The sequence below is a fragment of the Podarcis vaucheri genome, assembly GCF_965113315.1.
Source record: "Podarcis vaucheri genome assembly, chromosome: 5".
NCBI lineage: Eukaryota > Metazoa > Chordata > Lepidosauria > Squamata > Lacertidae > Podarcis > Podarcis vaucheri.
Window position 1 is genome coordinate 29,947,745 of NC_138763.1, and position 24,130 is coordinate 29,971,874.

The 24,130-nt window shown below is 41.6% G+C and overlaps 1 protein-coding gene across 1 annotated transcript in view; it reads left to right on the forward strand.

Moving 5' to 3' along the window:
- Positions 1-18,510, forward strand: part of DNER (delta/notch like EGF repeat containing) — a 112,676-nt gene extending 94,166 nt beyond the window's left edge. Inside the window, exons 9-13 of the mRNA XM_082224145.1 lie at positions 7,275-7,397; positions 9,141-9,254; positions 13,041-13,172; positions 15,675-15,921; positions 17,319-18,510. Of these exons, the coding sequence (XP_082080271.1) occupies positions 7,275-7,397; positions 9,141-9,254; positions 13,041-13,172; positions 15,675-15,921; positions 17,319-17,430 (728 nt within the window). The 3' untranslated portion in view covers positions 17,431-18,510. The remainder of the gene's footprint in view (positions 1-7,274; positions 7,398-9,140; positions 9,255-13,040; positions 13,173-15,674; positions 15,922-17,318) is intronic.
- Positions 18,511-24,130: the final 5,620 nt, after the last annotated feature.

Genomic DNA, 24,130 nt, shown 5'->3' on the forward strand with positions numbered 1-24,130 from the left:
ATCCTGGACCCCAGGAATTAGAAGGAACTCATGCAACAAGGCAGACTAATTTCCTGCACTCACAACAATATAGGGTAAAGGTGGTGGAAACATGCTGATTCATTGTCTATATATTATATACGGCTTTTTCTGTTCTGTATTCAGCTAAAAAAAGCTACAGTGACAAAATAGTAAAGGTTGGAGCTCTCACAGCAGTTCTACATAGAGTAAAGGCCTATTTTCTAAACCAGCATCCTGCTTTTCCCTTTCAGACTTTAGCAGGGATGGAAGAACTTGTTTCTGTGATCTTTGTGGTACTGCTGCCTATCAAATGCTTCCATTGCTCTCTTTTGCCTTTTAGGATCTGTGGTGCTCTTGCTCTCAGGTCACTGAGGACCGTTGGAGTAAAGTCATGAAAAGCAGAACAAATGATGAGTGCATTTGTGTCGATGCCGATCATAGTGCAGACTTAAGGAACAGAGTTGGAACTGACCAAATTCGGTGTGACTTTTAAACTCAGTATCAAGTCAAGAGTGTAGAGTTTCAGCTTAAAAGGGCAGCCAGTTATCAAATTGCGGCTTTAATTTATTTGAAATGCGCGTTGGTGTATAGGTTTTCCAAGGGCGTGCATAGTAGCAATTTGAATAATATCTCTTGCAACATATATATTTCCTCCTAGCTGCGGAATATTTCTGAGTTTATATTTGTGCTCCTTTTGTGTGTTTCTAGTCACTTTGCTTCTTATGCCCATGCTAAGTGTCCCTTCCCCATAAAAAAGGTCCAGTGCTAATTATTGGGGTGGGGGGAGAGCTTTCTGAGCAGGAATGGTGCTATAACAACAACAACAACAACAACAACAACAACAACAACAACAACAACTTATTTATACCCCGCCCCTCATAAAATACAATAACCTATTAAACATTAAAAACTACCCTAAACAGGGCTGCCTTCAGATGTCTTCTAAAAGTCTGGTAGTTGTTTTTCTCTTTGACATCTGGTGGGAGGGCCGGTGCCACTACCAAGAAGGCCGTCTGCCTGGTTCCCTGTAATTTGGCTTTTGCAGCTAGGGAACCACCAGAAGGCCCTCGGCACTGGACCTCAGCGTCCGGGCTGAACGATGGGAGGTGGAGACGCTCCTTCAGGTATACTGGACCGAGGCCGTTTAGGGTTTTAAAGGTCAGCACCAACACTTTGAATTGTGCTCGGAAACGTACTGGGAGCCAGTGTAGGCCTTTCAGTGTGACTCTTAATTGTTCTCTCCCCTTCCACACTCTCAACACATTTTTCACAGTTTTGCCCTTCTGTGACTTTCATTAAGAGAATATTTGATGGATGGAATAAAGAGTGTCAGGCTCAGTGGCCGCAGGTGTCCCTGGAAAGCAGTGGTTTCACACAAGCCTCACCCATTCTCTCAGAAATTCAGGCCACACTGGAGTGGCCCTGATCACCACCTGCATGTGGCTCTCAGAAACTTGGCCATGGGGGAAATACAGCTCTCAGGCTGAAAAAGGCTCCCACATAGGAACATTGGAAACTGCCTCATATTGAGTCAGACCATTAGTCCATCCTGCTCAGTATTTTCTACTCTGCCTGCCAGCAGCTCTCTTGGGTTCCAGGTGTGTCTCTCCCAGTCCTACCTGGAGATGCTGAGAATTGATGCTGGGTCCCCCTGCATGCAAAGCAGATGATCTACCAATCTTCCACACCCCATAACAGAAAATAATTATTTGCTAATGGTGTTCCCAAGTAGTGCCTTTGAAAGGGCTTTTCTTGGGACAGCTGGCTAAGATGTATTGCCTGTGCTGTTTATCATGGATGAATCAGGGAAGGAAGAAACCTATAAATTCTGTTTAGTTCTGGTAATCAAAGAACCCTCCATCCCTCCTGCAAATCCACAGCAAGATATTTTAGCTTGTTAGAAATAGTGTTCAGTTGCTTGCTGGCTAGCAGTCAGACTGGTATTTTCTAGGCAGCAAGCAATGGGAAAGAAAGGTGGCAGCATGGCTTTTGTTTCTTTTAGTGTGCAACATACAGCGTCAAGGCTGCCAAGAGAGCAGCTTCTGAGCTTCCTTATGCAACGGTGGTTTCGGAGGTTTTTTGTTCATGCTTTGAGATACTCTCTGATCTTCAAGCAGTTCTTCATGCATAAAGGAAAAAGGTACATGTGCTCTAAAGGTACCTTGGAGCTACTGATAATATGTAATAGTATGCAGGGCTCTGAGTTACACATGCAGAGGATTTAAGAGGGAGATGTGTTGAGCATCAAAAAGCTCCATTGTTTGGAGAAAGAGGAGAAAAAGCAGAAAGGCAAATTCATGAGGTCATTTCCTCTTTTTTACTGCAAAGATGCCACTGTCAAAGAGGCCTGTGCATTGCCCCCCCCCCTTTGTAGGCTTCCCTCTTATGCATATTCAAATACTCAGATAACCACTTGCTAAGAAACACTTGCTTGATTTGCAAAGATGCCTGCAATCCTTTTAAGAAGCTCTATTGAAATTATGTTCAGAGGTTGGCAGGGGCAATGAGAGGCAGTCTTTCCGAAACATGTCTTACATGTGATTCTGTTCTGCCGGTGATGACATCAGTATTTGAGAGCTGGCAATCAGGGACTCAGTACTGCAGCTAAAATCCTGGTCCAGCAGGCTATACTCCCGGACAATCATTAATTTTAAACCAAAGTCTGGTTTTGAACGTAAAACATGTGACATGGTTTCCGCTGCTTGATGTCACCCTTTTGTGACAATGACAAAGGACTCCAGCCTCTTGTTCCTGAACATGGAACAGGGTTTCTGGGACCCTTCCGCATGAAAAGCAGATGCTGTACCACTGAGCTGCAGCTCTTCTACATAAATAGTTAAATGCTCACGGCATTTTGCAGATGGCCTTGTGGAATTATTCAGATGTGCCTCAAGCCACCACACCTACGGTACCAAATATGCAGGTAAACTTGCAAGGTTTGCAGGCCATGCTGACTTCTGCATATTTACCTAATTATTATGTATTCATTACGGGGTGGAATTGGTAATATTTAGCTATGTAGCACTTTTCACAAATGAAATATATTTTGCAAGTCTGAAAATGGGATTCATATTTTGGCAGGGCTTTCAGGGATCGTAAGATGAGATGCATGAAAAAGGCTGATGTATGAATTTTTACAGGTGGTTAGCTCAGCATTGGTTGGAGGCAGAATGTTGGTCGTTCCGAATAGTGATCAGGTCACTCATGCTTCTGAATTAATGTGTTGCCTGAAAGCACTAAACTGCGATAATTCACGGATAGGAAGTGAGATGAACAAGATGAAGGTGAAGGGGATCCATATTAGGAGACATTAACCCTGTTTTCATTTCCAGTTGTGTGTGTGTGTGTGTGTGTTCGTTGAACCGAATGAAATGGGAAATGGGTTCACTGGCTCAGCTCATTCATTCAGTGTGAAAGCTTCTCTGTACGCATACACAGCTGTTTGTGCATAAGTCCTTCCACGTGGTGAGAACCCCCTCTGTGATCAGGCTGTTACACTATATACAACTGCACACAGGACCTGTTTCACATATTCCACTGGGAAGACCCGGCCAGTGGATGCACTTCTGTTTCCTTTTTCCACACTTGATTAAAAGTAAGAACAGTGTCTCTTTGGATCCATCCTTTCCTGCTTGCAAATGTTTCTGTACTGGCAACCCCCTCCCCCAAATACAGTTGCATTTTATACCCGGAAGTGCATTTTACATTAGGTCCAGTCGTGGCTGACTTGGGGGTTGCAGCGCTCGGCTCGCTTTATTGGCCGAGGGAGCTGGCGTACAGCTTCCGGGTCATGTGGCCAGCATGACTAAGCTGCTTTCTGGCGAACCAGAGCAGCACACGGAAACGCCGTTTACCTTCCCGCCGGAGCGGTACCTATTTATCTGCTTGCACTTTGACGTGCTTTCGACCAGCTAGGTTGGCAGGAGCAGGGACTGAGCAATGGGAGCTCACCCGGTTACGGGGATTCGAACTGCCGACCTTCTGATCAGCAAGTCCTAGGCTCTGTGGTTTAACCCACAGCGCCACCTGGGTCCCTTGTGCATTTTATACCTGGTTATTTATTAATCTGGCATATCACGTGAGAATCATCAACCCCTGTATGTAAGTCCTCTCTCCTAGTATCACGTCCATAACTTGAGGGTGCATCACTTTCTCACCTTTTCCAAGGCCTCTGGTTAATGGGTTAGTTACCCTCGTACCCTCGCTCATAGCATAACTGGTTTTCCTGGCGGCTGGTATGCAGGGAAGGAAATTGGTCATTTCATTTGTGTGTTAAAAACCTATTCCGAACTTGCATTTAAAAAAGAAAGTTACAGAATATAAAAACTTTTTGTTTGTTAATTTAGAGGTGACTTGTACATGGGAGAAGACTCTCCTTTGCCTTTATAGGGCTTCATCTTATTCTTATAAATAGCATTTCCCCCCCGGCTGACATCAGGAGAGGTGGAATTGACATTTTTCTAACTAGCCGAATGAAAATGCGGTGTCCTCCCTTCTTGAAATTTAAGAAGTGTGGTAGGTGGAAGCCACCCTCTAGTGGAGAAAAATGGTATTTTCACCACAGACTTGCAGTCTTCAACTGGTTGCTCTATAGAACAGGTTGATACTCATTTGTAAAACAAGTCATTAATTTAACATGTAAATCAGAGTGTTTCCTCACAGCCAAGGCTGTTTGGGGGAAGGGGGGGGACTTTTTCAGTCACATATAATTCAGAGGTATGCATATATTGAGAGTTACATGAGTTTATTTACAATAGCATTTTCTTGCTGTTGTTTTATTTTATATATAAGAATTCAGGTTAAGCCTGCATATGGCAGTTTTCTTGTGCCTGCTCCACTGTGTCTTATTAAAGAATGGCCACAAAGTAATGGCAGTTTATCCCTTATGAGGACATGAAATCATGTGAAATCCAATTGATTTCAGGTCTCTGGTGAAATGAGTAAGCCTTTTGTTTCTATGGCACAAAGGGCTGGATCCAGCCTCAGTCATACTTGGAGTAAACCCACTGGGAGTCAATTAGTTATGATTAATGACCAATTTCAAAAGGTTTGCTCTTGAGTATGACTAAGTCTTGCTTATTATTTGACCAGATCCCTAAAAAAACTCACTTGGTTTTCTCTTGAGTAATATATACAGCGTTCACAGAGCATGTTTGCCATTCAAAGTTTTACTTGAGCTTTCACACAGTGAAAAAGCCTGTGCTGCTGTTAATTTTTTTAATTAAATAAATGGGCCGCCCCATTTATATTTTCCTCAGAGGAAATGAGAACAAGATAGTAAAAAAATAACATTAAAATGAAAACAATTTCTAGAAAAGCCTGTTCTGCTCTTTCAATAGTATCAATTCCAACTTCAAGCAAACAAATTGAAAGGAAATAGGTTTTAGTCTGAACAGGCAAAGACTGGAATAAAAAAACAATGACAAATAAAGCAAATACATAATGATGATTATAATAGATAAATTAACGGTTAGTGACTAACAGCAGCTTGGACCCAAGGATGTTGCTGTGTCAGTGGGAGACACTTCTGCTCATGGGGAAGTCCCCACCCCCTGATTTTCCCCAAAAGCTGCTCTGGAGGGTCCCCTGATCTTCATAGACATGAGAAACGTGTGTGTGTGTGTGTGTAATCCGCGAGCCTTGCTGTGCGCATGTGGTGATACTTGCACAAAGGGACCTTTAGATCCAAGCCACTGTTACTGAAGAATAATAAAAACAATAATAGCATATATATATTTGCTGCTGGTTATTTTATATTTTAGGGACACGGGTGGCACTGTGGGTTAAACCACAGAGCCTAGGGCTTGCCGATCAGAAGGTTGGCGGTTCGAATCCCCGCAATGGGGTGAGCTCCCATTGCTCGGTCCCTGCTCCTGCCAACCTAGCAGTTCGAAAGCACGTCAAAGTGCAAGTAGATAAATAGGTACCGCTCCAGCGGGAAGGTAAACGGCATTTCCATTCGCTGCTCTGGTTCGCCAGAAGCGGCTTAGTCATGCTGGCCACATGACCCAGAAGCTGTACACCAGCTCCCTCGGCCAATAAAGCGAGATGAGTGCCGCAACCCCAGAGTCAGCCACGACTGGACCTAATGGTCAGGGGTCCCTTTACCTTTACCTTTATTTTATATTTTGGCTTCCCTGTTATCTAAAAGTCCACACCAAAATGTGCAACCTTTGAATCCAAGCCAATATTTCTGTTTGCCTGAATTAGTGAATTAGAACCTGATGGACAAGCTTAGGATGTTTTTGAATGATGCAAATATATGGAAGGTGAAAGGTCTCCCTGGTTTAACAAGAGTAGTAGTGGATGCCTGGTGTTCTAAGAAGGAAAATAATGGCTACAATTCACCAGTCATAGTTGCTGCACCTTCTGATTTGAACGAATAAGGCTTAAAAGGATATTGTATGCTAATCTGATGGAGTTAAATGAGGGTGGGTCAGCTGCAGTGATTACTCAGTGGCTTCCATGTATAATAAAAGTTTGCTAGAAGCATAGCAGTAGAAGTAAAGAATACATAATTCCTCATTTATTTACATATGCATCGGACTGCAGCTCTGTAGAACACAGTAGAATAACTGATAATGCTTAATCCATGCTGTATTCTATGAAACTGTTGCTTTGTTTAATAATAAAAGGGCACAATGTAAGCTGTGCCAAAATTTTGCTGGGCAGATTGGTAGCACTTACCGTTCATTTACATGTGAAATGGTGTTCATCCCTGTTTTACCAGCTTGAATCAACCAAGTATGCTTCTCTGTCTTCAGACTGCCATATCTTTACCCACTTCAGACAAGTGACAGCTACTCTACATCCTGCAGTTTGCTATTTGAGTTACACTTCAGAGTTGTGCTGGAGCGAGATCTAGTTTCATTATATAAAGTGGCATTATACATCACCAAGATTTCTGCTCGTTTTAGCCCAGTAAACCCACCTAATAAATGTGATCTACAGCCGTGCAAAAAATGAATTCTGAAAATACAGTCCATTCGCTTCAGTACTCCTGGCTTGCTTAGATTTCTAATGAGGTCATTTGGCTGCCTTGTGTTTCTGATTGTTCAATGTATGAAATGTATAAGGAGGTCTTGATTCCAGCGTAAACTGAGCTCTAAATCCTTTCATGTACATTATGTGACAAAATAGCTTTAAAGGTGCATCCTCACATTGTTATTTTCAGCTACTAGTCATCTCTGTCCCATCCACGATTGTGAAGCTTTTGCCATATGCTGAGACACATTTTCAGGGTATGTTGTGTTTTCTTTGTTACATGTTTTCAGGTTACCACGGACTCTATTGTGAGGAGGAATATAATGAGTGCCTTTCAGCCCCCTGTCAGAATGGAGCTACCTGCAGAGACCTTGTCAATAGCTACGACTGTGTATGTCTTGCTGAATATGAAGGTAAGACAGGCTTTGCTTTAACAGAGGTGGGGTTATGATTCAAGGACCCTCCACCCGCTTGGGGATAAAAAAGACACATGGACACAGTATATCAGGTTAATGGGCTAAAAAAAGGCCACAACTTTATTGATTACAGCATGTGAGAGGTATTGGCTTAGGCATTGGATAAAACAACAGAGCGTGACTCCACCCCCTCAGGGAGGGGTGAGTCTAACAAGGGTTAACCACCAGTGGGAGGAGCCTGTTGATGCAAATACAACTGAAAGCTCCCCCTGATGTCACCAGGGGTCGTGCCATGGCCCTAGCCACCAGCAAGGGCGTCGGGCAGGATCCACAGCCGCCGGATTCCTTTACCGGAATACCCATAAAGTGGAGGGCTAGGCGATGGCCAGACCCTGCCCTCCAATACACAAACATATTCCAATGCCTAACCACCACCCGAGCCAAAAGAATATGAGGGTAAGAGATGCTTTGCTTTAACATAGGTGGGGTTACTGTAAATCTGCCTAATAAACGTGATCTGCATCATTTAAGTTTCATTATCTTTGAGGCAAGCCTTTTGGAACCAACAATATGAAGCTCACCTGTAGTGTGACATGCTACTTTTCTGACATCTCTAAAAAGTGCAGCTGAATCTTACTTTGGATTTACAGTTTCCCCCTTGCACTATGCTAAAACTAGCAATAAGACACAGAACTATCTTGCTTCAGGGAAAAAAAAAGCTTTTTCTCCCAATTATAGCCACCCAACCTCATTTTGTAAAAGTCAGTGAAGTCGTGATATCCGACAAAAATTCTTGTCAGAATTTTACTCCAAATGGAAAGAGTTAATTGGTTATTCAAAGGCGCAGAAGAAGCAGGGCATGCTATTAAAATATATATTGAAAAAAGAAATGGTTGGAGTGGTTAACATTGTTATTCAGGGGCAGCATGATAAAAAGAGGATATACATATGTATGCACATATCTTATACCCATGAAAAAAGAACAACAACCTTGGGGAGGGAGGGTGTGTTACCCATGAAGTCACAGTGAGTATCCAATAGATGTTTGAAGTACTTGTACATGTATTTATTAAAGAACTGTTGGTCGTGCTCATGGGGATATCAAAGTAAATATCATTCTCCTGTGGGTTGCCAGTACCAGGTTCATGTATCCTATAACAAGGTTTAGGTGCTGAGTGTTTTAGCTAGATCAAGGTATCTGTACAGACCACCTCCATTTGTCTTGACTTTTAGCTAACCCTTTATGAAGCTCTGAGAAGGGTCTACGAGGCTGTGAACAGGCCTTGGCAGTACAAAAAGGTTCAGTGGTCCCATCCAGATTTAGTTCATGGATAGCCAATGCTTTGTTTACCTTGCATTGAACATCATCAATTATGAAGAAATGAGGGGCACTACTCACCACACCTTCAAAATGGCTCAAAACTGTCGGTAGGGGATGGGTTATTTATTATTTATTCAATTTTGATGCCAGTCTTTATCCAGAGATCCCAGGTGGTGTTTCAGGATACAAATTAATTACTTGGCGCCAATGAAATTTCCTCTCTCTCTTTTTTTTGGTATATCCCATCTTCTAATAATCAGGTTAAAATTATAGGACTTGGCTGCCATTTTGTTTCCTTAGAATTCCCAAACAACGCTGAGTATGAGGCTGCTAGTATTCTTTATATTCTGCTTCCATCTGCTCCAGCCCTTAAACAATGTACAATTCTAACATCATCTATTATCACTTAATATTCCCAGGAAGGCACTGTGAATTATACAAAGATCCTTGTGTTAACATCAGCTGCCAGAATGGTGGTACTTGTGACAGTGAAGGGCTAAATGCTACGTGTATCTGTGCACCTGGATTTACAGGCAAGTTACTTTGAAATTACATAATATGCATAATTATTAATCAGACTATACAGAAGATGACAAATGTCAACTGAATGCATTTGCACCTGCTTTTCATCTTATTCTGCTGATTCCCAGTTTAGATACCAGATATTTTACTCCACTTTTAAAAAAATAAAATAATTACCACTAATGATATTCATTGCCTTTCTGACAAAGCAGGAGAAGCAGAGAAGGTATTCTATAAAAATGAACCTGGCTCTCTTTATACATGTCTTTCTTCCTAGGCTTGCAGGCTTACGTGCCTGTCCCCTTTCCCCCCATCGAGGGCTGCATTCTTCAGGGATGAGCTGTCAGGGGCTGCATTCTGGTGGTAGGCAGAGCCAGAACCAATGTTGGGTGGAGCCACAGACAAATCTTCTGGACTAACAACTCCTGAATAAAGACAAATTGAAATAAACTAACCCAGAATGAAAGCGTAAATTTATTTTTAGCAAATAAAACAGTTGCCCTTCCAGTTTGTTCTGAAATTACATAGAAAGGGGGAGGGGAGTAGAATGGTTATTTTTATTTATTGAATTTATATACCCGCAGGTCTCAGGGCAGTTGACAGAGTAAAACCAGAATATAAAAACACAAAATACATTTAAAAACTGGGGGTGGGGATGGAGGAAATGAACAAGGAGGGGAGGACATCTGGGTAGTATGGAAGAATGTGGGAGCTTCAGGAGGTGTTTGTCGTGGCTGCTGGTAGCTCACCTGTGCTTCAGGTAATGGAAGTATACCCTGGAACAGTGCTATTTTTCTAGAAAAAGAGGTGCCAGAACTCACCATGAAAACCTCCCTCGTTCTCTTATAATGGCAATGGTGCCCGCCCACCTGAAAGGTGGTGTAACTGAGTTCCATGTGGGAAAAAAGCCCTGCCCTGGAAGCTGCTGGGACCAGTAACCATTTCATGGAGGCAGAAATGACAATCAACATCTTGAAACTTGAACAGCAGGAGAGGGTTTCTTATATCTCCCTGGCTATGTTGGTGAAAACAGAGGCTTCTTCAGACTTTCAACAGCTTGATCACGAGGAGCCTGTGAAGCTTGAGGTGCTGGCTATTGCTGTTCCACAGTGTGTGAATCTCTTTCCAGCTAGAAAGACATATTAAGATCAGGTGCCCTAAAGCATGACCTGAGTTCACAGAGCTGCTGTACTATTTCCTTAGCTCAAGCTCGGAAAGTAGTGTCTGAAAACCGACTGCTGAAATGTATATGCTGATTGATGACAACCTAACAGAGACTACGTATTTCAAACAGTTTACAGGTTGCTATTGTTTTTTCTCTACTTCAGGCTTCCTTTTAATATGCACTTAATTTAAAAAAAACAAAGATAAGGGCCAATGTATGATAAGATAGCAAGTTCCAGCTCTGCACTGTAGCAAGCTGAGAACAAGACCTGCAGGATTTGAAACAGATACAGGAATCATATGGAAGAGGATGGGGGAGGATAATGCCATGTATTCATTCTAATTTTAAGACCACATATATAATGCACCACTTAACACAGTTTGTTTCTCATATATTATATCTCCCTTGCAGGCTGTATCCCCTTCATTCAAGGTGAAAAATGTATAACACTACTGCAATCTGGAATAAATGCCATACTGTGATTCTGTTATCACTACAATGAATTAGAAGTGCTCTCTGTCTAGAAAACACATTCCATGATCTCTTACTACAAAATAGGGAGTCTTAATGTATACTGCAAATGTTCTCATTTGTTCACAAGTATCTAAAGCATGATAAAATAGAATATTTTCCCACTGCGGAATAGCTCTTTTTAGCCATTTATTCTTGCAATCCTGTCTTAATCCATAAATTTTACATTAGATTAGTGGCCTTGCGTGTTTTTCACAATCTCAGTAACAAAGCAAAAGAAACAGGTTTCTCAGAATCCCTCTGTTACTTTTACAGGATGGCATTCCTGCCATTAGTGGGGGAGAATTTGCTGAAAGAGACTTGCGATAGACTCATCCAAGAGGGAATGAGAAGGTGAACATGAGTTAAAAGAGAGCTTTGAAAATGGTCCATTTAGTAGGCAAGCAGTTTAAGATAATCTTGTGAGCACGAATGTATAGCAAGAGAGTATGCCCCAATTAATTTGGGTGCTGTTGAATTTAGCTTTGACAGAAGAGCTGTTAATATTGGTTAGAAGTGATTTGATATTGCGACTTTCAGAAGTAAAATGTGTAGCTAATTAGAACTTGGCAAGGTAAACAGCTGCTAAACCATTACTTAATCAATATCTTTCTGAAACAATATGGCATTTGAAAACAATATTTGAAAAGGCAGCATGCTAATTGAATGGTGCTAAATTAACCCGGTTAGTGTCATGTAATCTGTACCGGTTTCCCTCATTGCGAGAAGTAAGGTTACAGGGAACCAGACAGAGGGCCTTCTCGGTAGTGGCACCCACCCTGTGGAACACCTTCTCTTCAGATGTGAAGGAAATAAGTAGCTATCCTATCTTTAAAAGACACCTGAAAGCAGCCCTGTTCAGGGAAGTTTTTAATATTTAACACTGTATTGTTTTTAATACTTGATTGGAAGCCGCCCAGAGTGGCTGGGGAAACTCAGCCAGATAGGCGGGGTATAAATAATAAATTATTGTTATTATTATTATACCAGTAAAGTGAAGACATTTCACTCTCCTTGCTTTTTCTGATAGTTGTATGAATGCCTTGAAGGGATAGCCAGCTTTGGGATTCTTGCAAGCCAATTTATTCTCCAAAAGTGGTTTGGGGGCCAGAAATGTATTCTGCTGCACAAAGAGTGGTATATAAAGATAGGCTGTCAAGGACAGCTGGGGCATTACATTCAAAACCCAAAAATGAATGAAGACATTACATGCAAAACCCAAAGAGAAGTGTGGAATACCTCTCTTCTGCATTGCTTTTTGCAAAACCTTTTCTTTTCCTTACAAGTGACAAGCTGGACATCTTTTAAAGGTCAAATATCCCATGCCCCATTGTGAGTTCCCAATTACTCCAGCCCTTCGGTGCTTAAATTGTTTCTGCAGATAGAAGCCCCACACTTCACCCCTTCTTCCTAAGTCACCCCATGAGTCTGATACTTTCCTTTTTTAACAGCCCTGTTTTTCATCACCAAGAAGTCTATAGTATCAAATTGTGTTTTCATAAAAGCAAGAGTAAACAAAGGGTTTACCCACTACTAGTTCATACTTCACCCAGGGATCACTAGCTTTAAAGTGGCCCTACTTGTTAGATATTATTTCTCGAGGATTTTATTCTATAGACGTGTAAGAGCATTTTTGAAGTCCCAGGTGTTTCTAATCTTAAGAAAACATGAGCATCTTCAACTCCATGTTCAGAGTTCCAGTAGCAAAGCAAGACATTTATTTGATTCATGTGATTGCAATGATCTAATTCCATTGTATAATCCAGCCACTTATTGCTGAAGTTTGATTGCTGCCCTGCATCAGTCTGTGTTTTGATTGCTTTTTAAATACTTTTCATACTTGTGCAACCCTGAAGAGACCTCATTCCATTGTTTTAATAATAAGTAGTATGCAGTGAGTGTGGTTGCAGTTAAGAACTCCTTGCAGAAAAATGTAATTTTCTCCTTACAAAGAGCCCATTATCTGTTGTATCATAGATAATATGACTGCTTAAATTAATCTTTTGAGAGTAAGTTACACTAACATGTTGATTATTGAGTGTCTGCAGTCGAAAGGGATGAAGGCATTCCATTTTGCTTTCATATCTGCAACACATAACTATATTTCCTTCCTTGTTTTAAGGTGAAGAGTGTGACATTAATATAAATGACTGTGAGAGTAACCCCTGTCATCATGGTGGAATGTGCATAGACCAACCCAATGGGTATACTTGCCATTGTCCACGTGGATGGGTTGGGGCAAATTGCGAAATACGTAAGTATTTATTACCATTTGGTTTTATTAATTAACCAAGTCTAAGATGGTCACTGTTCACCACAGGACATGGTAATTTTTTTCTTTTCCAATATAGTCTCTGGTCAAATGGCCTTTGCAGGTTTTTGCAATTTTTGAATTATACTGGCTTGGGTCCTAAGGTAAGTTAAAGCAGTTAACAGAACAAAAGTATTCTCCACATCTGCTCCTCCCTGAAGCAGCCCGTACACCTATCCCACATTACTCTGGAAAGCCCTATAACCCTCCAAAAGATCTCCAGGGTTCACAGGTGACTGAAAGAAGAACGAAGGAATGGGAAACTTCCATTCTATCAATTTCCTCAACACCATAATCCTGTGCATGTCTGTTCAAAGTGGGTCCTATTAAATTCAGTGGGATTTACTCCCACGTAAGAGCATATAGGATTACAGCATTAACTATCTTAGAATACAAGCCATTATTTTAATATGTACTGGAAGTAATCAAGAGGATATTTTTTATTTTAGTTGAAAAACAGGATGCTAAAAAATAAAAATAAAATAAAGGCATAAGGTCTGCTGAAAGGAGAAAATAGTAATGACTAAAATAGGCATGCATACTTAATTGGGGGAACAATCCATGTGTGAGTGACAGCCTCTTTAGGTGGTAGACAATAGGCTGTCTGGCAGATGGATTTAATATCCTGAGACATGCAGTAATCCTTTAGAAATGCATTCCATGCAGTGCCTACATATTATAATAATATGTAATTTAATGGCTTTCTATGAAAGGCCTAGATTGTTGGAACCATATGCTTTTATTACTTGCTGTCGATTATGTGGTATGATAACAAATATCTCAGAATGATACTTTGATTCCAGAATTGCAAAGGAGCTTGGCTGCAGGCGCAGGTTATGAACAATGGTGGAATATAGCACTCCTAGCACCAAGCTGTCACCTTAGTTCTGACACACAGAAAGAACAAGTGAGATTTGAGCAACATATAATTCAGTTTATGCTTGTTTGAAGAAACCCACATCTGTGCCAGGAATGGGGAACTTGTGGCCCTCCAGATGTTGGTGAACTCCAGCTTCCATCAGCCCCAGCCAGAGATGTTGGGAGTTGTAGTCTAGCACAGGTTCCTCATCCCTGGATTAAGGAAATGTGTTCACCGTCCTGAGGGACCCAAAAACAGAGGAAACCATTGACTGGTACCAAAGGATATCATGGGACCTCTTTATGGATTAATGTAATGTAAGGTTACCAGACATCCCCGTTTCCTGGGGACAGTCCCCGGATTTACAAATCAGTCCCCATACAAAATCCATTGAAGTTGAAAAGTGTTCCCAGATTCATTGAAAAAAATCTTGTAACCTTAATGGACAGTATGAGCTAATAACAAATCACATAAACTAAACAAATGTCGATAAAATTTAGGGTGGGAACTGGTTTAAAAATATAAGATGCCATTCTAGTGTTAAACATTTGGGCTTGCAAGACTCGTGTAAGATTGATCATATTACTTTACAGAAACAAATGCAAAACCAAGAAATGGGAGAGTGCTTCCAGTTCACTGCTTGGGAGAATAAGTATTATAAAAATTAACGTGCTCTTCAGGGTTTTATTTGTATTTCAGAATTTGTTAGTGCCAAAGTGGTGGTGGCATAATTGCAAAAGAAAATAGATACTTTTCTTTGGCAAGGAAAGAATCCATGAGTATCCCAGGTGAGGCCTGGGTATTCCAGATATACGTCGTTACATTGAAACATTGGGAATAATTTAGCGCATGGTTTGATATAAAACAAAGCTATAGCAGGCCAATGGAAGAGCATTGTACAGTAAAGGCGAATATTAACTTTCAATGGATGCGTAAGGGAGTCAGAAAAAAAGTTATATGGGGGGGGGTGATTGCTATATAATTAACATCTGTTTGGAAACCTAGAACTGTTGTCAGCATGTTTTAACACCCAAAACACCTTCATTAGCTTTTGGAATAGAAGACAAAAGGTTTAACTTGGAGGGGTGACTGAAATTTCCACCTGTGGAAGGAAAATCAGCTAGAAACCTCTCAGGATTGGCAGCAAATACAAACGTTTGAGCATGTGAAATGTAAAAATGAAGGAAGTGCCATCTTTCTTGATCAGTAGAGAATACAGGAAACACTTGGAGGCAGAGGCAGAAGGAACTTTTGAAAATGAAATCTTTTGTGGCCAGCTAGAAGGGGAGCTAACTTTCCTTCAACTTCCAGTTCTGCCTCTGCTACCAGCGAGTTAAAAGAGGCAGGCACTTTGCTTCTGTATCTCTGCACCTTTCTGTGTCTGCTCTGTCAGGAATAACCATTGGCAGTGGGAATCAAGTGTGGGGTTAATGGTGGAAAGGATCTGTTTTGCAATAGTTTCACACCTAACTTCCATCTTCATGCAACTCCATTAAAAGTACAAATATATATGGTGGGAGTGAATGTGCCATTACCCGCTTACTGTACAATTCATCAACAATGTCCATTCTATTCCTTGCTCTTAGATTTGCAGTGGAAGTCTGGGCACATGGCAGAGAGCCTGACAAACATGCCGCGGCACTCTCTCTACATCATAATCGGAGCCCTATGCGTTGCGTTTGTCCTGATGCTGATCATCCTAATTGTGGGGATTTGTCGCATCAGCCGGATTGAATATCAAGGCTCATCCAGGCCAGCGTATGAGGAATTCTACAATTGCAGGAGCATTGACAGTGAATTCAGCAGCGCCATTGCCTCCATCAGGCATGCCAGGTTGGTTTTGGAGTAAAGGGGGAAATAAAGGCCTGGTTGTAACCTAGAGATGTAATAAGCCATTGATTTCCAATCTGACCTGTGTTTGTTGCATGCAGCACTGCTTCCGCTGTGCCAGTTTCCTTCCTTCCTTCCTGCAATGTAGGAACATAGGAGCTTAGCTGTATGTTGCCAGTTTATAGGAAGGTTACCAGATTTTTTTTCAAATAATCCGGAGACACTTTTCAACTTCAAAGGATTTTGTATGGCGACTGATTTGTAAATCCGGGGACTGTCCCTGGGAAACGGGGACGTCTGGTAACCTTAGTTTATATAGTCAACAGTAGCCTAATAGCAAAACCTGTCCTGGGTTGTACCATATCAGACTGCAGGTGGAGAGTTGTGCATTAGAATGGTCTCCCACAAAGAAGGATTGCCCCCCTATCCATAGGAAAATGCCTTACCAAGGAGCAGGCGAAGCTGAAACCTCATCTTTAATGTACCCATAGGCGCCGACTCCATGGGGCCCGAGCCCCCTCAAAAATTCGTTTGGGGGGATCTGCCCCCCCAATAATCTCGGGCGCCCCTCCAGCAGAGCGCCATCGCTGCCCCTCCCCCAGCCCAAAATGCACAGGGTCGGGCTGCATGCCTCCTGCCCTCCCTCCCGAGCAAAAGCTCCACCCAATTTCCTTCGGAGCTGATTAATAGGCGCAGCACGCTCTCCCCTATTCGCTCACGAGGAGGCCACTTTATTTGCATATTCATGAGCTTATTTATTATTCATGAGCTTTCCCGGGCCCCCCCCCCAATATTTTTTATAAGTCCGTGTCCCTGAATGTACCGTATTTTTCGCTCTATAAGACACACAAGACGCACCTAGTTTTTGGAGGAGGAAAACAAGAAAAAAAATATTTTAAATCTCAGAAGCCAGAACAGCAAGAGGGATCACTGCGCACTGAAAGCAGCAATCCCTCTTGCTGTTCTGGCTTCTGGGATAGCTGCGCAGCCTGCATTCGCTCCATAAGATGCACACACATTTCCCCTTACTTTTTAGGAGGGAAAAAGTGAGTCTTATTGAGCAAAAAATGTGGTACTTTTTTTTTGTATGCATAGGGACTAAAAGAAGGGTATTCAGACGTTCAGTAATTCCCAGTCCTACCTGTGACCAGAAGTGTTACCATCTAGGAAAAACGTCACCATCTGGTGGTTCTGCTGATTGCCTAAGTTTGCATTCTACCAGTTCACTAGATTTAGGTCCTTATTTCATGAATGCTTGGCACTTGACTACATATTTCAAATGAAGCTTGACGTTTCTTTGATATTCTCTTGGGACAGTGGGTTACTGCTACAAGTGTAAATGTTCAACCAATCTGCAATTCCACTAAATCCTTCTTTTCCTTTTTTTGCGGTGGGGTTAGGTTTGGAAAGAAATCTCGACCTGCGATGTATGATGCAACTCCAATTGCTTATGAAGACTACAGTCCTGACGACAAACCCTTGGTCACACTGATTAAAACAAAAGATTTGTAATCTACTTCAGGTCTTTTCTTCTTTTTTGGATTATTTTTCAAAAGGATGGGCTACCGAATTAATTCAAATATTTTTAAGACAAAGAAAGTGTAAGAAATTTAAAATGTTTAGCGGCTCCAGAATTTTCTGTAGATTATTTAAGAACAAGTTTTCTGCAGCTTTTAGTTGGGGAAAAATATTTTAAAACTGAATTTGTGAAGTTCATGGTTTTCCTTTTAATGTACTTTCAGCTTTAGAAAACTCTAATCTTAACAATAGTGTGTGCTTTTACCAAACTCAGATGATGAACCTCTGTGGTTATTACAGACAGAATGCAATATGTTAAGCAATGACATAACAGTGCCAGCATTCTCAGTAGACTTAGGAAAAATGTAAAACTTGATATATCCATTACTGGAAAAAAATGAAGTCTAAAATGTTTGTGTTTGTGAAAAGGAATCTAGTAAAAAATATTATTCTTAAACTGAATGAATTAGCTTTCTCCCTGTTTTGTGCATGGATAACTAACCTATTTCTGCATTATGTTCCTGAAACTTTTGCTGAAACATTCTCTTGAGTTGATGTTTGTCATTTTTTGTAATAGTATTCAAGGTAAGCTTTGTAAAAACGATCAATTGAAGTGCCTATTAAGGCAAACAAAGGATTGATCCTGCTGCCTTTGAAGTGAGCAGATGATATAATTTCCATTGATTTCACAGTGTTCAGGATCAGGCCTTTATATTGGATCTATATTTTTCTTTAAAAAGTCAAGTTTTTTATAGTGTGAGTAAGCAAGCCCTAATTTGAACTGTTTGTCTCTCAAATGTTGTTACTGTACAGTATTATTTTTGTTTCAATATTGTGCATTTCACATAGTGTATCTTATTTATACATGTGCGTGTTTTTGTGGCTCTATTTGATTGCTGATGTGCTACAAAATTCTTGCTTATTTTGAAGAATATTGAATAAATGTGATCAATTCAAGGTGCAGCTGATCTTGTTTTGCCTTCAGCTGATGTTAAAGGATGGAGCTCTTTTAACCACTTTCGAAGGAGTGCCCTTGAATCTGAGCCATGACCATAATATAAACCTGCTGTGGCATTTCTAGAATCTGCAGTGCTTTATTTACACCCTTGGAGTGCTTTCACATGTGACACTAAGAACGCTTTTGTATGGTGTTGATGCGGTTGGTGTGGCTTATTGTATGACAGCAGCCACATGACACAAATCCTATCTTCTCAAAGGCATTCATTACAGATGGACAACTATCATTTTCTGCCATAGTGTCTAGCTTTCCTCCTTGTACAGCATGCGCTGAACTGTGGGCATAGTTTTTTGTAAGGGCACCAATATATGTACCATTCGCCGTCTTCATATATTAAAAGTAGTTGGGCTCAGGTTTGTCATGGAAGACCTTGGGGGTAGCTGAAGGCTTGTTCCCACCCTCCTGCTGCCTTTATTGCTTCAGATTCATACTTTCCTGCTCTCTGAAGGGGAAAACAAGCAGCATCAACAATGGCCACTTGATTAGATGAAACCTTCTCAGGGTGAACCGTGGGAATGCTAGGCAACAGCACTTTCTGCGGTGCACTTTCAGTCTGCTGAGGTTGAAAGAATGTGAAAGTGTTGGATTAGGAGGACCTGAGTTCAGAATCAAGTTCATGTGATGGCTTTCACCTAGTCATTGACACTGTCTTCCAGGGCCTAGCTATATGTGACACTTAAAAAATACTGATAGGTAGCCGTGTTGGTCTGCCATGGTCAAAATAAAAAAATCTGAAGAAGTGTGCATGCACACGAAAGCTCATACCAAGAACTAACTTAGTTGGTCTTTAAGGTGCTACTGGAAGGATTTTTTTTATTTTAAAAAATACTATCACCACAGTTCAGTGCATCATGTACACCAGGGATAGTGATGGGAGTCCAACTCCCACCAGCCCCAGCCAGCATGGCCAATGGATAGGGATGATGGGAGTTGTAGGGGGCTGGAGGTTCATTGCTTTTCAGGAAGGATTTTGAAACAAAACCAATCCATATTTCACCTAAAGTGAAAAACAAAGCTTACAGGAAATTAATATGGAAAAACAAGCAGCATTGGGCTTGTTCCCTGGTGCAAGAGACTTGGGGCTCATCCAGACTTCCTTTTGTGCCATATTTCTAGGCACAGCTCTGCTCTTTAAAGCTCCATGTCTAAACATTTTTTATTATTTTATTATTTTTGTCCTGGAGTTTTCCCTGCGAAAACCCATGTTATACCTCTGAATCAGAGCCAAGAACTATTGGGTTGTCTGCGGATAGCCATTTTCTCTGATTCGGCAGTAAAATTCAGGTTTTCCTGGAGAACGGACTCAGACATGGAGCTTTAAATCGTGGATGGACCTGTGCCTGGAAAGTGTGGCACAACAAAGTCTGCATGAGCGTCCTTCTGGAAAGAGATTTGGGAAATCTGTTGGGTTTAAGCAACTTTGCATGCCTCTAGTCAGCAGAGGGCAGGGTTGAGACTAATAGGGGGAAACACACTTTGTGTTTTCCTGCCAAAGCCCAAAGTTCCATCCCTAGACCTTCATTGCCTTCTCCCTCTTCCCTCTCTCCTGCTTGAGGCAGCTATGAGAACTAGCTTAGAATCTAACTAGGTTAGAGTCCTTGTAGATATGAAGAAGCTCTGCATAATATCTTCATAAACCTTCCTTTACCATGGAGACCAACTGTTTTTTTGTTTTACTCTTATAAATTATGCTAGCGGTGTGTGAATGAGACAGAAAGAGTGGCGGTGGGACTGGGTAACTCCAGGTAGCCCCAGCTTCCAAGCTTTTAATTCTGCTATGAATACCAAGAATCTTGATGTTAATCCTGCTGTTGCATTTCCATGTTTGAGAAGTTGAGCCGAGCAGCCACTCTGCTTCAAAAACAGAGCAGTGATTATTCTGTGGGAAAGCATCTTGTTCCTTTCTGACCTTGGACAGAGATGTTCTGAGACTTCCCTTTGATGAACCCCAAAGCCATTCACAGCGATGCCATTTCATCCCCTTGGTTTGCTGAGCCTGAAAGCAACGTGTGGCTTCTGCTTTGTGTGTTTTTCTTTTCACAGCATGAACAGGATGCTTGATATCACAGCAGCCAGATAGCCTGTGAATTCTGTAGCAGAACAAACAAGCCCTGAAATCCCACTCTCTGCCTTTCTTCTTCCTTGTTCTTTTCATATATGTTCCTCCAAAATATGTGAAGCATAGCCTTCGGGTTATCAAAGGACACCCACCCACACCCCTCATTGCAAAGACACAGGTGATCTAGTGCAGCACTGAATTTTCATAAAGTTCCATTATCACTGCAAAAGTTGATGCTGCTTGTGTAGAAATACTTGCCATTCCCCTTCAGCTCTTTTGTACTGTTGTTCCCCAGATTAAGGTATGGGAAGCCTTTGACCCTCCAGGACCCTCCAGATGTTGCTGAACTCCCATCAGGCCCCAGGAAGCATGGTCAGTAGCCAGGGGTGATGGATGGGAGTTGTAGTTCAGTAAAATCTGGAGGGCCACCAGTTTCCCGTTACTACTGTAAGCCTACATCTCCTTCAGTGCAATTTTTAAAAACAATAAATGGTTTCTATCTTGCATGATCTCAGCCAGGGCATTTGTGTTCAGTTGCTTTATTTTTCAAGTGGGTATGGCAAATTCCACTGCCATGTTTGTTAGGAGATCCCTGTGAACAGAACAGTGGTTCTTTCCTTCCTTTTGAAAACATGCCGTCTCAAATGTTTTGTGCCACCCACAATGCTCTGGGTGCAGCATTTTGGGGGCAATCTGTACCAGCAACTGTTCCCTCGCAAGCAGGTGCAGAAATCTCTGCCAGTTCCAATCTGTTCTCAATACTCCAATGTGTAGTAATAACAAAAACGGGGCATTCTGAGGGCACATTGGGAGAACCCTTGAATCTGCAGCCTCCCTATTCTGCTGTGCCACCAGAATGGAGGGAAATATGCAAGCACTGGAGCTGGCATTCTTATTTTCCTTCCGGCTTCCCAGCCCCCTTTCACCATGGGAAAAGGTGCCTGACTGGGAACAGGCTGTGTTTGCAGCACCACACAGCTGATCTGTAGATGTGTCGCTTCTGGTTCAGAGTCTCCATATCACAAGTACTTTGTGGGCGAGAGCTGCACAGTGACAATGGTTGCCTTGTTTTAGAATTCTCTGTAGCCATAGTTATGTCCTAAACTGACCTAGGCCCTCATATGAATCTCACTGGTAGAACACACGTATTGCATACAGTAATTTTCAGGTTCACCCTCTGGCAACACCAGCAAGGGCTGGGAGAGGCCCCTGTCCAAAACTGAAGAGAGCCACTGCCAGTCAGTAGACAAAACTGCTGGAGAGGCCAGTGGTCTGGGTTGAAATAAATCAGTTTGCTATATTTCTAGATAATTCTGCCCCAAATTTACAAACTGAACTGCCTAAGTTTAACAAAATATGTGAGCAACTTGCTATATTTATAAAGGTGGTTGTTGCAGGGCTGTCACTTGCTATATTTACAAAGGGCTGTCACTTAAAAACCAGATATTACAGCTGCTCGTTCTGACTGCTGATAGAATTATGACATTTCCCCCAAATGATTTAAGACCTAGCTGTTCAGCAGGCAATTCAGCATTCAAGATACAGACAAAGCTTAGGTGAAGATCATCAGCAGCCCTGCATCTTCTCTATTCAGTCGTTTCCCCATTCATTAATACAGTGGTGCCTCGCAAGACGAAAAGAATCCGTTCCGCGAGTCTCTTCGTCTTGCGGTTTTTTCGTCTTGCGAAGCAAGCCGCTTAGCGGATTAGCGCTATTGGCGGGCTTAGCGGATCAGCTGATAAGCGGTTTAGCGGCTTAGCGGATCAGCTGATAAGCGGCTTAGCGGATCAGCTGTTAAGTGGCTTAGTGGATCAGCTGATAAGCGGCTTAGTGGCTTGGGAAAAAGGGGGGGAAGGAAAAAAACCCCGCAGGAACTCGCAAGACATTTTCGTCTTGCGAAGCAAGCCCATAGGAAATTCGTTTTGCGAAGCACCTCCAAAACGGAAAACTCTTTCTTCTAGCGGGTTTTCCGTCTTGCGAGGCATTCGTCTTGCGGGGCACCACTGTACTGCTGCCATATGCAATTCACATGGTGTTTATTAATCACTTAAATCAAGAGAGATAGCCAGGCTCAAGCTGTTTGCCCTTGAAATCTTTTCTCCTCTTCCAAAATGACTGGGAGCTTACTGTACTTATTCAAGAGTAAAAAAGTAAGGACCTAGGACCTTTGTAACTGACTGAGGGATTTATTAGTTGGTGTTTTTATTACATTGCCAGGGCTGAAGCCTAGAATTATAAACAGGTTGCAAAGCCAAGTCCTGAACCCATCACAAAGTGTGTGTGGGGGTATTATAGATGTATGTGTGCATTACACACACACACACACACACACAGAGAGAGAGAGAGAGAGAGAGAGAAACACATACACAATATTCAATTAAGGAACAAGATACCTTGTAAGGAGACAGTAGAGACAGAAGGAGGAAACAACCATTCTACCCATTAGTTAACTTGAATAAAAATGCCTGAGTTGTTTTTTTAACTTAATTGCCACTCTGAAACTAAGCAAAGAGGTGCCCATTATGGGAAGAAGTAAGTGTACTACCTCTATTAATAAGATTGCCAAGTTCTTGCTCCAGGAAGGTACATTTACTCAGAGGGATCAATGGAGGGTACAGATGCAAAGCACCCTTCTGAAATGTGCCATTCTTTTATTTATTAAATCTGTATATCGCCCTTTCTCTGTAAATCTCAGGGCAGGTCACAACATAAAATTACAAGATAAAAACATAAAATATGTAATGGAAACAACAACAACAACACCCCAATAAACCACCCTCCTCAATAACTGAAACCGCCTTTATATAGTTTGGCTATTCCTGTCTGTACACCAGCTGTGACGTGAGAAGGTTTGGAAAGATCAAAGTTAGGAAACTGAAATTAAATCAATTGTGTCCTTCTAAAATAGCTTTTCACCTGTGCTGTTAATTTCTGCATCTGCTGCTGATGAACATGCCGCATACATTGTTAATTTAGTACAAATAATTACTCCCATAGTATTGCTTCTATTAAATGTCATATTTCTGCCTACCTGTGATTGAAACCATTAGTTTGCTGGAAAATAAATTATTATTTACTGGGATTGGATCTTCTCTTTCTGTGGAATGCGTGAGTCATGATTGTGTCGCCTTGTCTCTGCTGTTGAAGATAATCTCATTTCAGCCTGCCATTCACAGGTGGTCCTTAATGCTTTTTAAAACATACTGACAAACCGTTCTGTTAATTGATGCAACCTACAAGTTGCCTTTCTATTAAAAAAGTACTAAAAATGAAACATGCATATTAAAACAATACAAATGGAAAGAATGAACAAGTCAAATAGTGGAGAGAAAGAAACAGAAAACATCCATAGCAGCCATGAGGAATGTTCAGTTAAAATGCATTTCTGAAACTGTGTAAAGGAAACCTGCAAGACCTCTTTAGGAAGCCGGAGCTGATTCCACTGAGAAGCTCTGCCCTTTCTTGAAAGTAGCTAGAACAAAGCCTCCTCAGCAAACATCAAAAATCAAGATGGGCCACGTCAAGGATGAAGAATCTGTGGCCTTCCAGATGTTGAACACAGCCAGCCTAGCCAATGGTCTTGGATTCTGGAAGTGGTACTCTCAACAACATCTGGA